The sequence below is a fragment of the Bos mutus genome, chromosome 5 (assembly GCF_027580195.1).
Source record: "Bos mutus isolate GX-2022 chromosome 5, NWIPB_WYAK_1.1, whole genome shotgun sequence".
Taxonomy (NCBI): domain Eukaryota; kingdom Metazoa; phylum Chordata; class Mammalia; order Artiodactyla; family Bovidae; genus Bos; species Bos mutus.
The window spans coordinates 109,691,678-109,709,017 of record NC_091621.1 but is presented as its reverse complement, the minus strand read 5'-3'; the positions used below and the strand labels follow the sequence as shown (position 1 = coordinate 109,709,017).

Here is a 17,340-nt window from a genome sequence, read left to right as displayed (position 1 = left end):
AGCTGGGAGCTGGATGGTTGAACCACAGACAAAGGCAACAACACTTCATTTTTAAAATGAGAGAAAAAAGAGATAGCACCCCTCCCCAAATATAGAGCTATATATGTATATTTTATATATATAGAATTCATTCGTGCACAATTCATTAAATGAGCTTTTCAAAAATTAAAAAAAAATTATAAGATACATTTCTTTAGGCTTTTGCGTTTTTAAATTAAAACCAACAAGAAGTCTCCATCTCTACTCCACCCAATAGCAAGGGGAGGCCCCAGAACCCTTGGTTCCTTGTACTGTGGCCTCTTGCAAGGGGTCCCTCAATTAGACCACCAGCCCCTCTTTGCCTAACTGAAGCTCTGCATACAACAGGCACTCACCCACTGCTGGAGTGGGGTGCTGACTCCTTCAAGGCAGGATGGGGTGACCCCACAGGCCTGGGAAATGGGTACCTAGGTCTCCACCCAGCCTGTCCCCATCTTGGTGTCTTGGCAACTATCAGTAAGACAGGGCCAGGATGGGGACACCCTCCCTCTCTCCTGGAGTGGTAGCCCCTAATTCTGGGCTTTCTCAATCTGAGAGGAGATGCAGACAGAAAAAAAAAAAAAAAAAAAAAAACCTTTAAACACTTTCCTTTTTTTTTTTTTTTTCAAAAGTGATTCCTTAAACCATACAAGCCCCCAAGAGGCTGCCTTGGGCTAGTGCATGGGAGCCTGAAAGTGGAACTGACCAGGCGGGTCCCACTGTCCGGCATGGGCCAAGTGCAAAAAAAAAAAAAAAAAAAAAACCAGAAAAGAAAAAAACCTCCCAAAACACAAAACTAACAACCACCAACAAAACCCCTAAAGACACAAAAGGCAGTGTGTCCACTTGGGTCCACCCGGAGACTAGAAAGGCTGGTGGTGGCCCAGTTCCCCGAGCCAACAGCTTCCTCCTTTGGGCTGACCTCTCACCCAAGACTGCCTGGCTCAGGGAAAGCCCCTGGCTTTGTGGTAGCTCCAGGGCCCTGGACTCCACCTTTCAAAGGTTGTCCCCGAAAGGCCAGAGCAGCTGGGCTCTTCATTCCAATGAAGCAGCTTTGCCTCTCAGAGGCCCAGTTTCCTGGCCTTGGAAGTGGGGTGACCCTTCCCACTCTGCCTGCCTCACTGGGCTCTGCTGGAGCCCATTTTGATCCTGACCCCCTTGCAGGGTGAGAATGAAAAGCAGCTGTGGGAGTAGAGGCCCCAGTGCCAGCAACCTCCACCACCACCTAATCCTCAGCAGCTGCCTGGACACCAACAGGTGAAAAGGCCATGCTTTAGGAAAAGGCCATGCTGCCCAATACACACATTTCACAGACGGGCAAACTGAGTATCTGGGAGGGGAATGAGACAGGGACGGGTTCCAAGTTCCCCCCTCAAACCAGACACCAGACCTCATCTGTTTCCTATGTCATGGGGGCGAGGAGAGGGTGGCATTAAGGGGAGATGACCCCAACCAATATTGAACAAGGAAGAAGACCGGGTCTTGAGGGGTCTTTCACATACAAAAAATAAAGCCAACCAAACTGCAACTTCTGCTTGGTAATTAGGCAAACGGAAAAGCAGCAGCAGGGGAGGGAGGGCCCATGGGAGGCTGGTCTGTGCAAGTGTGGTGGGGGCTACTGGGCCTGGCTCAGAGCCACCCTGGGAGAGAGGTAAGGAGGGCTCCGCTTGCTCTTGACCTGGTGCCCACTTGGGCCCCCAGGGGAGCTGCCAGCCTGGGAGACAGCCATGCGCATGCGTGCCTCTGCTGGGGCAGGGCTGCACAGCTGGGGGTCCAGGGCAGCGACTTGCCTGTGGAAAGAGACGGGGCGGACACACCCTCTCCCTAGGGTTACCCCCAACCCACCATGATCACCACCGAAGGCTCTCCCAGGGGGGCAAGGAACCCAACTGTACCCACTCACCAGCCTTCCTGGAGAGTCACCAACGCTGGGTCCCGGCAACAGTGGAACCCCTGCTGACCCCTACCTCCCCCAATCTCAGCTCTACCTGCCTGGCCCCTGAAGCTTCTGGCAAGTTCCTTTGGGAACAGGGGTCATCCTTCCGTCTGAGCTGGGACAAGAGTGGAACCTGGGCAGAGCACAGGAGGGAGGGCTTAACTTGTCTAGGGCCAAGGAGAGGGGCTGTCGCCGGGGTGGGGGCGCCCTCCCAACTGGGCCTAGGCCTCTGTCCACGTTCCTAACATTGCCGCCTCAGCTGTGCAATCGCTGCGTTACTAGTTTTTCTTTAAATATCTTTCTCCCCACCCTCCCCAACCCCATAGGAATCCCACAATATTTTTTTCTATTTCTTCCCCCCCCTTTTTTTTTCTTTTTTTTTCTGTTTTTTGCAAAACTAATTCTTTCACTTTCCTGTCATAAAATCACCTCTGAAAACACAACTTCTTTACAAAAAAGGTCACGAATGACAAGGACTCTCAGGAAAACACATTTCTATGGTCTCTGGAAACACCTGTAACTGGCACCCAGGTGGACACGCACCTGGGGTGGGGGTCGGTGTGTGTGTGTGTGGGGGGGGGGGGAATCCCCTCTAAGGACAGAGGAGAAATACCAGCCCTTATTTGGGGCGAAGCCAATTGGCACTTGGACGGCCACGGAGCCAACAGAAGGGCAGGATGGGGAGGGGTCAGGAGCTCCAGACACCCAAACCCTGTGACCACCCTCGTTCTATCAATGTTTCGGGGAGGGTCAGAGGACCCTGCCACAATCTGGCAGGGAGAGTCGGAAGACAGAGTCCTCCCCATGCTTAGGGCCAAGGCGTTTGTTAACCACCCGGAATTCCCTTTCTGCGTCCTCCTTCTAACATCACTGGTTCTAAGCTGACACACCAGGAAGCCACCTCGAGCCACCAGTAAGGACTCCCACTCGTTGCAAACCGCCCAGGCAGTGCCCCAGGGCTGGCCAGCGGGGTTGCATTCCCTGTGCCCCAGACCCCGGGTCCTGCACATGCCCGCTATCCTGAAGGACACCGGGCCCCCTCGTCTATCCCCAGCTTTGGCCAGTCTGTCCTCCCAACACCCGGCCTAAAACCGGGGTTTTGGTCTCTGCCACTGGCGTGGACAACTCGTTTCCAGGCTGCAGCAGCAAACGAAGCTGCCTAGAGCAGTGGAGGCCTCCTGCTGCTTGGAGAAGGCTGGGTGGTGACAGAGCCTGGGCGATCACAAGCAAGAGAGAGGGGGCAGGGAGGGGAGAAGCCGGAGACCCTAAGAACGGTGTCCAGGCTTCCAACTCCCCGCAAACAGCCAAGAGGAAGCAGCAGCTTGGGACGGGGGCCTGTCTCCCCTCGGCCTCAGTCCCCATCATGCTAGGTCCGACCACCCCAAAGGAGAAAGGCAGGGGTCGGGCGCCCCGCCCCTGCACACGCGCGCCGGGAAGCTAGGCCTCCGCAGCAAACACCTTGGACCTGGATCAGGTCCCAGGCCCGGCTGATGGCCAGGGAAGGTCCGGGGCCCCACGCAGATACGGATACACGCGGACGCGCCTGAGACGGCAGGCGCATGCGCAGCCGGAAGTCCGCGCTGCAGGTTCTTGTAGCACCTTTGGTTGAAACTGAGGGACCTTTAGACGCCCGGAGGCCATGGCAGGCGAGGTTCGTGCCAGCCCCTCCCACCTTCAAGACAGAAATTAGGAAAGAGATGGGTGGGCGGGGCCCACGGGGGCCCGCCTGGGCGGTCCAAACGTGGGCCCAGCTCCTGCCGCCCTCGCACGGGTGGGGAGAAGGGGAGGAGAGGGGCCACGGCCGCCTTCATCTCCACTCTGTCCTGGCTTCCCCATCCCTGCCCCTCCTTCCCGGGTTATCTGGAGGAAGGAAAGGGACGGTGCCCATGCTGGGATGGGGGTCCCCGAAGGATCCCCGCAGCTGCCGGGGGTTAGCACCGAGAAATCAGATGCTGTGCGCCAGAGCTGGAAGCAAGCTGGGGAGAGACAGGGCGGGATGTGGGGAGGGCAGCTGAACCCCAGGTTCTGAAACTCCCCAGGAGCCACCCGGCAGGCCCCACTGTGCGTGGGCAAGGAAGGTGCCAAGAGGTAAGAGGGAGGACTTCCCGGTGCCCTCGCCCCCACCCCAGCCCCACCCCGTTTCAGGCCTGCCCCTCCCACTGGGCTTCAGGGGGTCTCCAACTACCCAGCCCCATCCCGGGGTCAACACCGAGCCTTTTGAAACAAGCAAAGCACAGGCGGGGTTGTCTGAGGGCGGGGAGTGTGGGGGGCGGGAGCAAGAGTATGACTTTGGGCAGGAGGGCGCCCCCCAGCCCCCCCTCCTTGGTGGAGCCCCCCTTACTTGCTCGCCCCGCTGCTGCCACCCCCCGCTGCGGCGCCTGCTACTCCAGCAGCCACCTTCTCGAAATCCTCTGGGTTGCAGAACTCCTTGATAGTGACCGTGAGTAGGTTGCTGGTGACGTCAGTGACGACCACGTTGGAGCAGGGTGACATCTCAGGGCGCCAGTCCCCCGCCTCGGGCTCGGAGGCGGCGCCGGCCGGCTCAGGGGCGGTGGGAAGGGCCTGGCTGGCAGCTGCAGGGACCTCGGGAGGCGCCCGCTTGTTGGTGGCCGCCGCCTCAGGCGGGAGAGACAGGTCAAGCACCTCGGGCTCCCGCCAGTCGGGGGCCGACGGGCTCGTGGTCTCCGGGAGTAGCTTGGGGGGCGCGTCCTCCGGCTCGGAGGAGTGCGGGACGGGCGAGGGGCAGTCGGAGGAGCTGGAGCTGCGCGCGTCGTAGGGGGCACTGGGGGGCGCCAGGAGCAGCCCCTGGCCGGGGGAGGCGGTGATGTCGGTCTTGCCGGCAGGCGGGGGCTGCAGAGGGCCGGGCGGGGGCTTGTTGTACAGCGCGAACGTGCCGAACTTCATGTGGCGGACCTGCGTGCGCAGGATGCTCTCGCTGAACTTCTTGCTCTTGCCGATGACGCGGTTCCGGGACGGGACTTTGGGGCGGGCAAGAGCCCCAGCCCCCTGCCCGGCGCCGCCTGCGCCTGGGCCCTTGTCGATCACCTTCAGGTTCAGGATAATGCGGTTCCGCTTGGGCTCCCGCGGCTTGACCTTGCGATTGATGATGCGCACCGTCTCGGAGAAAGGGGAGATGGGCGGGCGAAGGCCGGGGCTGCCCCCCTGGGGGTCTGGGCGGGGCAGGGGGCGGCGGGACATGCGATGGCAGCGGCGGATGTCCTTCTTGAGCCGGTGCACCGCAGCGCTGGAATGCAGCTTGGGCGAGGAGGCGCTGGCGCTCGGCTTGACGGAGAAATGCACGTCGCTGATGCGGAGGGCCTCGGCCTGGGCCCGCGCCTGTGAGACAGAGGGCGGCAGGTGGCTGAGGGCTCGGGCTGCCCGCTGACCTCTGGACATCCCCTGCCTCGGCCACCCACGAGTACTGGGGTCAAGAAACCATCCTGAGGGCACTTAAGAAAATCAGCCTGTGCTCCTACCCCTGCCTGAGTGATAAAAAGAAACAGGTTCAGACAGGTGATGCAAAGTGCAGAAGGCTGGGGAGCAAGGCAGACCCTCATCCAGGCCCAACTTGCAAGGCTTGACTTTCCCAGCTCGGCTGTGGGCCACAGGGACAAACTAGTCACTGGCTGTCCTTGCTGACACACAGAAGTGGAACTGCCAGGATGTTGCATGCAAAGAAGCCCCGGACCACTTCTGCCCTGGGAAGATCCCAGCCCAGCCTGGCACTCCTCCATGGACTAATTCTTGGTGACCAAACGCAGAGGGTGATCTCTCCCTGCTCCACCCCACACCCCAGCCCAATGGACCTATCTGTAGATGCCCTGAGCCCTTTCTCTGCCTCTGAACAAGCTGCACCTCCAGCTCAGTCTCACCTCCTCAACTCTGGGGGCAGACCTTTGGGCCCTCCTCTTCACTCCCAGCCCCTGGCACTTCCCCTCCTGGGTCTGATTCATCTGTCTGCCCAGGGTCTGGCTCAAGGCCTGGGTCTGAGCAAACTGGTGCCAACGGATTTCAAAGCCAGCACCTAAAACCTCCTTGGCATCAGTTTGGTGGGGATGGGCTAAGAGGTGGGATGGACCTTGCCACAGTCTGTGCCAAGATGGCCTGGGGGCAGGACGGCTGGGCAGAAGTCTGTGGGGAACAAGTGATATTTACTGCACCAGGCTCCTAAGCCCAGCTGCACACAGTCCCAGGTGTGAAGTGTGTAAAGCCCCAGGACTCTGCAGCAGCTCACCTGCTACCTCAGGGAAGGTGCAGGATGTGTGTGGCAGGGCCCTCAGAGACCCCAGGTCCAGGGTAAGAGACTCACAAGGTTAGGTAAGCCATCCTCCGGGGGCCAGTCCTTCCCTCACTAAGAAAGTGCTAATGAGTCACCTGCCAGCTGCTTGGGGCTACCGCTGCGACCACACACAGCTTCTACGTCCTGGGGGCAGCAATCCAAGGAAAAGACAGGTAACAGGCAATTAGGGTACAGGGTGATTCAACGCAAGGAAGTACAGGTTCCAGAGGAGCACAGATTAGGTCCCTATCTTGGAGGATGAAGCATCAGTAGGAAAACAAACAAAAAACACCCTTGACTTTCCTGAGCTATGCCCCAAGCGTCTGTGGAGGCCCAGGTGGCCTGCTGAAGGGGTACTGCTAAGACCAATGGTGGAGGCAGAGAGGGCCCAGGGAACGGAAAGCCATGGCTGGACAGAGGGTAGAGATGGGTGACCAGTCTGGGTTCTGTACAGATACCCTTGCTCCTGGTGGGGGAGATTGTTAGGCAGTGACTGTCTCCAGCCAAGAGAGCTGGGGTGGCTGAGAGGAAGGGCACATTCCCACGGGTCAGTCTCTGGAGTCCCCAAGAGTGTGATCTGTGGTTAGGGGTCTCTCCACCACCCATCCCCACGGTGCTGGACGCTTAATCAGAACCCCGGAGGTAGCCTGGTAGACAAGACTAGAGTGTATCTGACCACAAGCCCCAGAAGGAAGTTATTTGTGGACTTAAATGCTGAATAAGTGAGGATGTCATTTAGAACGTGGAAGAGGCACATGTCCTCCAAGTTGTCTCGTCTCCTGGGGTGGCTTAGTTAACAATCCCTCCAGCCAGTAGGTGGCAGCATATGTGGGCCCAACCTCCCTGTGCCAGGGCTGCCAGCTCCTCCAGCTCAGAGCAAGTCCCAGACAAAGGCAGGGGAAAGCCAGCCTTCCTTGGCAAGGCAGTAAGGGCTTTTTGCAGCTTCATCCCCAAGGGAGCTTAGGGGATTCCCCACTCTTTCCAATACCCTGGGGGTTAGACTTTATTCCCTCTGAACGCTGCTGGGGCTCCAGGACCTCTGTAATTACGATTCTGCCGGAGTCCAGCAGCGATGCATGGTCCCTGGGGACTGGTGAAGCATGTAGGCAAGGCAAACGTCAGATCCAGGATGAAACCCTGGCTGCTTGTGGGACTCCTGGGACCATGAGATAGTATATGTTACCTGCTTAGCAAAACGCCTGGCACACAGCAATCACTCGAGAAATGCTAGACTTGTCTATCCAAGGGGTGGTGCTTTTGAGAGTAACCTTTTTCTAATGTATGGCTTCCAACCTTTCTACAAAAAAATTTCTTACTTTGTAATTTCTAAATGTTTTTTCAAAGGGGGTTAGTTTATGCTCCTCCTCCTCTCCCCTCCCCAGGATGAGAATTCTTTGAAAGTGAGACCTGGGTCTGCCTGTGAATTAAAAATGGTAACCACAGCCAGTGCATTTATTGCACTCTGACGGGGTGATGGGCATAGCTCCCAGGGCTTGGCATGTACTACATCTAGATAACGTGGAAGATAAAGCCCTGGACTCTACCACTCCCTCTCCATGATCACAAGCAAGTTATTTAACCTCTCTGGTCTCAAGTTTTTCTATGTATAAAATGCAGATAATGCAACCTACCTCATGGGCTCTTGTTCTCTTCAGAATAGTTCCCTGCAGCAAGTGAGTGCTACCTGAGTGTGATTTGTTTACTAGACACTGCCTCTTGGGTTCAGACCAAGCTGATCTCCATCACCCCTTGCAAATCTCTCTCTCATGCTGAGTATCTATTTCATCTCGTCTCCAAATCAAGGTCCTCTCATCTGCCTCTCTGTCCCCTGCCCCACCAGCTCTGCAGCCTTCATAGTTTCCTGTGTGTGTCCATCTTTTCTCCTTGACCTGATGTGTACTCCCTGAGGAACAGGGTTAAGAAAAGGAGACATGATAAAGCTAGGAAGCTGGGTGATGGGAGCTCAGGTAAAATCACGTCCCTTCCTTGGGCCTTGATTTTCTCATCTGCAAAAGAGGGATACCATTCCCTACTTCGTAGGGGGGTTTTGAGCAATCGAAAGGAGATAATCCATGTCGGGGCTCAACACTATGAGGCCCACAGCCAGAACTACAGCTATTTAAAAAAGAAAAGCATTCTGAATCAATGCTTATGGCCGTTACCCGCTTCCCCACTAGAGGGCACTCCAGCTGCACTGTGAGAGGCTGTCACACAGCCCACTGGCATCCTGCTGCTCTGCCCCATCCCTCCCGAAAAGAAACATCAAGGGTTAAGATTGCTCCACGAATCTCCTAAGATGTGTGTAATTTGGAGACAAGGGTCACAGAAGGATGTAATTCTGGAAACCATTATTTCTTTCACTTCTGCTTTAAGTCCGAGGCAAACTTTATACACATGTACAGTCCTTTTGAGGGAAGTGGGGGGCTGGAGAGTTCACCAACTGGGCTTTGAGCCTTTCGGACAGATCGGAGATTCTGAGGACCTGCCATTCTGCACAGCCTTTTTTTCTGCAGAGTTCCGTCTGCCCTGCTCATGCCAACTGCCACAAAGTCATAGGTTGTCAGGGTGGGATGGGGCCTTGAGAAAACCTTAGCACTAGGGGGGAGACAGTGCTTGCCCACGGAGACTGCCTGCAGCCTTGCCTGCCACCTTGGGTCATCTCGACTTTCCTTTCCCAGACTCTGTTCTCATTAAAAAAAATAAATAAATAAACACCAAAAACCTCTAAGATGGCTTCCTCTGGAGCTAGGTCTCCCTCCCTTGCCAAGGCCAATGTGCCATGCTTTTACTCTCTCCCCCTCCATCCTCATTAGAACCTCCAGACACAGCCAGAAGTGGGGATAACTGAAAACCAGTGGCCCAGTCTGGGTGATAAAACTCAAAGTGAAGTGACTTAAGGTCAAATTTAAGTTCGATCCTCCTGTCGGAAGGGAAGGCATGCAGAATAAATCCTGAGAGGCAAGCTAGAGACAGGGAGGCAGCCCCCCACCCCAAAAGCCTCTCCCTGTTCCGCACCATGAGGGAGATCACATTCTCTCCTGCTCTGGACGTGAATTCCAGGTAGAGCCCCACCAGCTCAAGGCTGGGGGACAGCAGAGCTCTCACGTGCAGAGGCCCCCACCTGCCTCATCCACCCTCTTCCTGATGGCCTCCCCAGACCCTGGTTTTGTGAGCAAGGATCATCCTCCCTCCTCGTCCCCATTCCCAGGCCCCTATTGCAGAGAAGCTGGAACTGGCCAGGGCCGCCTGCCAGGGGCTCGTCGGGGGCTCAAAACCACCCCCTGCCCAGCTGGGGCCCCCCTCTTGAAAGGCCCGCCCGCAAGGGCGGCCGCGGATCTGTCCCTCCCCTGCAGGCCCCGTGTTGCGCCCGGGCTAGGGGCCCGAGAGGGGGCTGTTGGGGCTGGGCCAGGTTACCTTCAGGAGGAAAGTTTTGGGTTTGGGTCCCCTCTTCTTGGGCCCATACAGCTCACGCTCCCGCTCCCTGCGGCCGAGAAACACCCGAGGTTAAAACCCAGCCCCTTCCCGGGCCCCACTCCGCGCTGCCCTCCCCGGCCCTCCCGCTTCCCCGCGCGGCGCCCCAGCCGAGCCTCGGCCCCACCGCCCCTGCCAGCTTCCCAAACTCACTTCTGTTCGAAGGCTGCAATGAGCCGCGAGTCCAGGATGTTCTCTTCGGGCTCCCAAGTGCTGTACCTGCCGAGTTACACATGCACAAAATAAAAAACAAAACCAGAGAGGCAGAGGCACATGCGAGGGACCAAATGTGCGCACCCCCCAAGGTAAAAAAAAAAAAAAGGCCCCGATGTCCGCTGCCTCCCTTCCCCCCTCGCTCCTGGATCCCGTGACACTCACTTGATGGCCCACCCCTTCCATTTCACCAGGTACTCGATGCGTCCCTGAAAAAGAGAAGGAAAAAAAGAGGAGAGTGGGGGTGGGGAAGATGCGGGGACGCGAGGAGGCGACGGCGCGGGGGTGGGCGAGAGAGCCCAGGTTAGCGGGACCGCTTCACCTAGCTGGCCCACGGACTCGGGCCTCGGCTGCGGGGCGAGGCGTCCCGCCCTGGGAGGCGGCTCACCTTTCGGATCCGCCGTTTGATGATAGATTCGGCCGCGAAGACCCGCTCGCCCACTGCAGACAGCTCCATCTTGCTCAGCGGCACCCACAGCCCATAATACTCCCTGCTCCCGCGGCCGGTGCTGCACCGCTCGCGCACGCGCCGCAGCGCTCAGGCTCGGCGGGCGGGCGCGCGGCAGGGCGCGCGCTCGCGTTCCAGCTGCGGGCCGTCACGTGACCCTCCGGGCTGGTGCGCCGTTGCCAGGACCTCCTCCTCCCCCGGGGCGGTTGCTAGGGAAAGTGAGCGCACGCGGGACCAGGGCGCGCGCTGGCTCTTAAAGGGGCCTAGCCTGGCTCGGGGAGCCGCGGCCCCGAAGCTGGGGAAGGAGATGCTTGGCCTGCGGGAAGCCGGGTTGTGGACACCCCGGCTTCAATCCTACAAACACTTTCTCATTCTCCCCTCCATCTTCCTGGCCCCCGACCGCTGACTACCTCTCCCTCTTAACCCTCCCTTACAGTCACTCCTGGGCCCTGGGCGGTGAAGGGGGGGTGGAATTTCTACAGCCGCTGCTCAGCCTCCCAGAAGAAGTTTGCAAACAGTTAAATATGATACAGCAGAAATGCATTTGCTGTTGCCTTGCCAGGCCCTGCGGGAATTTCTTTAAAACACTGCTCTCCCCCCCCCTCCCCTTATCCATTATTTATGTATTCGTGGGAGTGTGGTTTTGTAACCAGTTCAGATGAATTAAAACAAAAACGCCACCGCAGGAAAGGGTGGGGTGAGGCGGTGAATGGGGCCGAGGAAGGTCGGGGTGATCCCTTGGATTTGTTTTCGGCCGGGGTCTTGGGCGGGCACCTGCCTTCACCGGGAGGGAGGTCGGGTGAAGACGCAGCGAGCAAGATGTGGCGGTGGTTGGGGGTGGGGGGGCGGTCTAGGGAGAAGAGGCCGCGGGGTGACTACAGGCTTCCTACATACCAGATTGGGCCCGAAGCGGGTCATCCTTGGGTCACTCGGCAAAAGCCGCCTTCGCGGTCAGGTCTGTCTGTTTTCTGATTCCCAGGCCCCCTGGCCGCGTCATCCTTCTGCCGCCTACAGTTCCTCTAATGGTTCCGCCATTGCTAACGGGGAGACCACAGCCCAGCTTCCTATTTGGGGAGGGAAAGGGAGACTTCGGCTGTCCTGGAAGGGGCACAAAGCGGCCCTGCCACACAAACAGCGCCATATCTTTTATTTTGAATTATTTAAACTTTATTTTTTTTAAAAGAACACCAACAGCCCTGTTCTTTGCAATTTTTTAAGTAAGACAAAAAAAAGCAACTGTCTATAATCTCCATCCAACCGTTAACCTCTTCACGGATCTTCTTCTAGCCTCTGTCCCATGCCTAATAAACACACGTACCTATGCTCCCTTGTACGTTATATATATGTAGTATAGATGTGTATTTAAATACTTTCTTTTCACAGAATGGGATCGCATTGTTCACACTAGCTGGAATCCACTTTTCTCCCTTAATGATATAAAATGGACCTTTTTTGACGTCATTGAGTACAATTTCCCAATCGTTTGTCTGTGGTGGGACCCAGACGGAGGTGGAGAGGGCTGGGGATGTGGTTCCGATCAGGGCTGTCTCTTGCTTTCATTATTTATTTGTTGGAAAAGAAGATTTTTACATGTCCTGTGGTGCAACCCCAATTCTTGTGGTTTCAAGTCAACCACGTCAAAATTTCTGTTCCTCATCCCTACCAGCCTGCTAATTTGTCCAATTATTACCTTGGGTGAGATCCCCCTCCCCTCTTAAAGTCCACATGCTCTTGAGAAATAGCTATTTGCTGTCCAGCTCAAAGTGGGCTTCTGTGTGAGTAAAGAATTGCCCTCCTGGGGGTGGTGGAGGTGGTTGGACAGGTGAGCTACGTGGATATGAATGTGTGTGTGTTCTCAGGCTGCAGAACACAGACAGCTGGATGAAGCCGGTAAGCATTAACCCATTTGTTGGTTCTTTCAGCAGCTCCGGTGAGTCCTTTTTCAGGCTTTGTGTTCAACTGTCAAAAACAAAGTTGCCCAGGCCTGAGGAGCTCTGAGGTGAGAAAGGCATCCGCTACCCATGGTGGGATAAAGATGCATTCATTTCTTATGGCTGCTGTAACATTACAGCAGTGATGTAACATTACAGGCCAGTGGTTTGAAATAACACAAATGTTTCATCTTACAGTTCTGGAGGTCAGAAGGCCCAGATCTGTGTCTTTGGGCTCTAGGGAGACAATCCATTCCTTGCTTCTTCCAGCTTCTAGAAGCTGCTGGCATTCCTTGGCTCACTCTAATATTTACTTTTGCCTTCCCTTGACTGACTGACCACCTCCTTCTAATAAGGACCTTTGTGATGACATTGGGCCCCCCAAATAATTGAAGACAATCTTCCCATCTTGACATATCTTACCTTAATTGTATCTGCTGAGTACTTTTCACCATAGAGTTACATATTATGTAAAGTATATAAAGTATCATGTTCATAGGTTCTGGGGACCTATTTGGTGGGTGGGGCCTTATTCAACTTACTACAAAAGGTATGTTTAAGATGCCCTGGGGGTCTAGATATATTAGCCAAGGCTCACCAGAGAAACAGAACCAATAGCATGTATATAGAGATACATAAGAAGACTTCCCTGGTGGCTCAGAAAGTAAAGCGCCTGCCTACATGGGGTCGCAAAGAGTCAGACACGACTAAGAGACTTCACACTCACTCAGAGATATGTAAGAGGAGATTTCTTATAGGAATTGGCTTTATGATTATGGAAACTCAAGAAGTCTGCTGTCTGCAAACTGGAGAAACAGGAAAGCCAGTAGTGAAAGGCCCGAGAACCAGGGGGCTTCTGGGATAAGTCCCCACGTCTGAGGGTCTGAGAATTAGGAACTCTAATGTCTGAGGGCAGGAGAAGATCGATGTCCCAGCTCAAAAAGAAAGGGAATTTGCCATTCCTCCACCTTTTGGTTTTATTTGCGTCCTCCATGGGTACTGTTATCACTTTGCCAACAGAGGTTCATAGAATCAAAGCTGTGGTTCTGCCAGTGGTCACGTACGGATGTGAGAGTTGGACCGTAAAGAAGGCTGAGCGCTGAAGAATTGATGCTTTTGAACTGTGGTGTTGGATAAGACTCTTGAGAGTCCCTTGGACTGCAAGGAGATCAAACCAGTCAATCCTAAAGGTAATCAACCCTGAATATTTATTGAAAGGCTGGAACTGAAGCTCCAATACTTTTGGCCACCTGATGCAAAGAGCTGACTCATTGGAAAAGACCCCGATGCTGGGAAAGATTGAGGGCAGGAGGAGAAGGGAATGACAGAGGATGAGATGATTGGATGGCATCATGGACTCAATGGGCATGAGTTTGAGCAAACTCTGGGAGATAGTGAAGGACAGGGGAGCCTGGCGTGCTGCAGTTCATGCATGGGGTTGCACAGAGTCAGACACGACTGAGTTACTGAACAACAACAGTGAATACCGTGGTGCCCTTCTACATCGGTAAGAGTAGACTTCTTTACGTGGCATACTGAATCTAATGCAGACAAGTGAATGATAATGTGTACCAGCTATTTGGGTGTCCCATAGCCCAGGCAGGCTGACCTATAAAATGAAACATCCTGCTAGATAAGGGAGCATCCCATTGCCTAGAGGAAGGGAGGCTGGGAAGTCTCAGAGGTGGGGACATTTAACGTGGGACCTGAAAGATGCAGACGCGTTGCCTGCTAGTGAAGAATGAGAAAGGCATCTCAGGTCAGTGGAGAGGAGCTTCTGTGAGAGAAAGTCCCTCCCACCTCTTCCACAGTCTGACACCTCAGTTCAGTTCAGTTGAGTTGCTCAGTCGTGTCCCACTCTTTGCGACCCCATGAACCGCATCACGCCAGGCCTCCCTGTCCATCACCAACTCCCGGAGTCCACTCAAACCCATGTCCATTGAGTCAGTGATGCCATCCAACCATCTCATCCTCTGTCGTCCCCTTCTCCTCCTGCCCTCAATCTTTCCCAGCATCAGGGTCTTTTCAAATGAGTCAGCTCTTCACATCAGGTGGCCAAAGTATAGGAGTTTCAGCTTCAACATCAGTCCTTCCAATGAACACCCAGGGCTGATCTCCTTTAGGATGGGCTGGTTGGATCTCCTTGCTGTCCAAGGGACTCTCAAGAGTCTTCTCCAACAACACAGTTCAAAAGCATCAATTCTTCGGCGCTCAGCTTTCTTCACAGTCCAACTCTCACACCCATACATGACCACTGGAAAAACCATAGCCTTGACTAGACGAACCTTTGTTGACAAAGTGATGTCTCTGCTTTTTAATATGCCATCTAGGTTGGTCGTAACTTTCCTTCCAAGGAGTAAGCGTCTTTTAATTTCATGGCTGCAATCACCATCTGCAGTGATTTTGGAGCCCAGAAAAATAAAGTTTGACACTGTTTCCACTGTTTCCCCATCTATTTGCCATCAAGTGATGGGACTGGATGCCATGATCTTAGTTTTCTGAATGTTGAGCTTTACGCCAACTTTTTCACTCTCTTCTTTCACTTTCATCAAGAGGCTCTTTAGTTCTTCTTCACTTTCTGCCATAAGGGTGGTGTCATCTGCATATCTGAGGTTATTGATATTTCTCCTGGCAATCTTGATTCCAGCTTGTGCTTCCTCTAGCCCAGTGTGTCTCATGATGTACTCTTCATATAAGGTGTTCAATAAATATTTTTTGGACACATGAGTGGGCCATTGAAGGGATTTTTGAGAGTAAGTTTGACCCTATAACATATGTGTGAATTCAGACCCAGCAAACACTCTCTGGGTGTCCCCTTCCCTCGCCATGTTGGACTCAGGGAACTCAAAGATGGAAGAGGTGGGATTTCTACCCTCCAGGAACTGAGGTGCATGGAGGGATGAAGGTGTAAACAGATGTGATTTGTGCCAACTTTTAGTTTTCAACTTCTCTGAGCTTCAGTTTTCTTCATGCCTATCTTGTAGGGCTTCCCAGGTGGCTCAGTGGCAAAGAAGCCACCTACAATGCAGGAGACACAGGAGACATGGGTTTGATCCCTGGGCCAGAAAGATCCTCTGGAGGAAGAAACAGCAACCCACTCCAGTATTCTTGCCTAGAAAATCCCATGGACAGAGGAGCCTGGTGGGCTACAGTCCATGGGGTCACAAAGAGTTGGACACCACTGAGCGACTGAGAACACACGCTGATAAGTAAGCACATCCTGTAGTTTTATTATAAGGATAATGAGATAACACAAATATGGCACCTGGAACTCTGTGGGGCACACAATATGTGTGTGACACTGGAGATTTATATATGTATATGCTCCAGTCTGATTTCGGTGTTGACCATCCAGTGATGTCCAAGACTCTGGTGTAGAGTCTTCTCTTGTGTTGTTGGAAGAGGGTGTTTGCTATGACCAGTGTGTTCTCTTGGCAAAACTCTATCAGCCTTTGCCCTGCTTCATTCCACATTCCAAGGCCAAATTTGCCTGTTACCCCAGGTGTTTCTTGACTTCCTACTTTTGCATTCCAGTCCCCTATAATGAAAAGGACTTCTTTTTTTGGGTGTTATTTCTAAAAGGTCTTGTAGGTCTTCATAGAACCGTTCAACTTCAGCTTCTTCTGCGTTACTGGTTGGGGCATAGACTTGGATTACTGTGATATTGAATGGTTTGCCTTGGAAATGAACAGAGATCATTCTGTCATTTTTGAGATTGCATCCAGGTACTGCATTTCAGACTCTTCTGTTGACCATGATGGCCACTCCATTTCTTCTAAGGGATTCCTGCCCATAGTAGTAGTTATAATGGTCATCTGAGTTAAATTCACCCATCCCAGTCCATTTTAGTTCGCTGATTCCCAGAATGTCGACGTTCACTCTTGCCATCTCCTGTTTGACTACTTCCAATTTGCCTTGATTCATGGACCTAACATTCCAGGTTCCTATGCAATATTGCTCTTTACAGCATCAGACCTTGCTTCTATCACCAGTCACATCCACAACTGGGTATTGTTTTTGTTGTGGCTCCATCCCTTCATTGTTTCTGGAGTTATTTCTCCACTGATCTCCAGTAGCAATTTGGGCACCTACCGACCTGGGGAATTCCTCTTTCAGTATCCTATCATTTTGCCTTTTCATACTGTTCATGGGGCATTTTTTTGGGCTCCAAAATCACTGCAGATGGTGACTGCAGCCATGAAATTAAAAGTCGCTTACTCCTTGGAAGGAAAGTTATGACCAACCTAGATAGCATATTCAAAAGCAGAGACATTACTTTGCCAACAAAGGTTCGTCTAGTCAAGGCTATGGTTTTTCCAGTGGTCATGTATGGGTGTGAGAGTTGGACTGTGAAGAAAGCTGAGCACCAAAGAATTGATGCTTTTGAACTGTGTTGTTGGAGAAGACTCTTGAGAGTCCCTTGGACTGCAAGGAGATCCAACCAGTCCATTCTGAAGGAGATCAGCCCTGGGATTTCTTTGGAAGGAATAATGCTAAAGCCTAAACTCCAGTACTTTGGCCATCTCATGCGAAGAGTTGACTCATTGGAAAAGACTCTGATGCTGGGAGGGATTGGGGGCAGGAGGAAAAGGGGACGACAGAGGATGAGATGGCTGGATGGCATCACCGACTCGATGGACGTGAGTCTGGGTGAACCCCGAGAGTTGGTGATGGACAGGGAGGCCTGGCGTGCTGCGATTCATGGGGTCGCAAAGAGTCGGACATGACTGAGCAACTGAACTGAACTGACTGACTGATGCTCCAGTCTGGCTCATAACTAGAGAAAGATACACACACACACACACAATGTGTATACTTACAACCCTTTCTTCCACTGAAACTCAGTTCTAGAAACTAAAATTGTATTGGTCAGTGGACACCAAACACTTTGTATAGCATTTGTCATGTTTCAAGGACTCTTCCAAGTGCTGTACATATGATATTAACTAATTTACTCCTCAAAATAATCCTATGAGGTGGATACCATTATTCTATTTCACTGTTGAGAATACTGGGTCTCTATCCAAACAAGGGAGATGCTGAA

General features: G+C 53.5%; 2 protein-coding genes across 3 annotated transcripts in view; both read right to left on the bottom strand.

The window, feature by feature from the left end:
- Positions 1-3,765, bottom strand: part of NPTXR (neuronal pentraxin receptor) — a 43,585-nt gene extending 39,820 nt beyond the window's left edge. Inside the window, exons 1-3 of the mRNA XM_070370154.1 lie at positions 3,671-3,765; positions 3,413-3,574; positions 1,697-1,808 (exon numbers count right to left, since the gene is read on the bottom strand). Of these exons, the coding sequence (XP_070226255.1) occupies positions 1,697-1,808; positions 3,413-3,574; positions 3,671-3,765 (369 nt within the window). The remainder of the gene's footprint in view (positions 1-1,696; positions 1,809-3,412; positions 3,575-3,670) is intronic.
- On the bottom strand, positions 91-11,399 carry CBX6 (chromobox 6). Of its 2 annotated transcripts, none has more exons than XM_070371557.1 (5): positions 11,260-11,399; positions 10,083-10,126; positions 9,858-9,923; positions 9,648-9,714; positions 91-5,290 (listed from the first exon to the last, which is right to left on the bottom strand). In XM_070371557.1, the coding sequence occupies exons 1-5, from the start codon at positions 11,281-11,283 to the stop codon at positions 4,292-4,294; spliced, it is 1,200 nt and encodes a 399-aa protein (XP_070227658.1). In that variant the 5' UTR covers positions 11,284-11,399; the 3' UTR covers positions 91-4,291. The 2 variants fall into 2 exon arrangements, with proteins under 2 accessions (XP_070227658.1, XP_070227657.1); XM_070371556.1 differs by lacking the exon at positions 11,260-11,399 and adding an exon at positions 10,306-10,483.
- Positions 11,400-17,340: the final 5,941 nt, after the last annotated feature.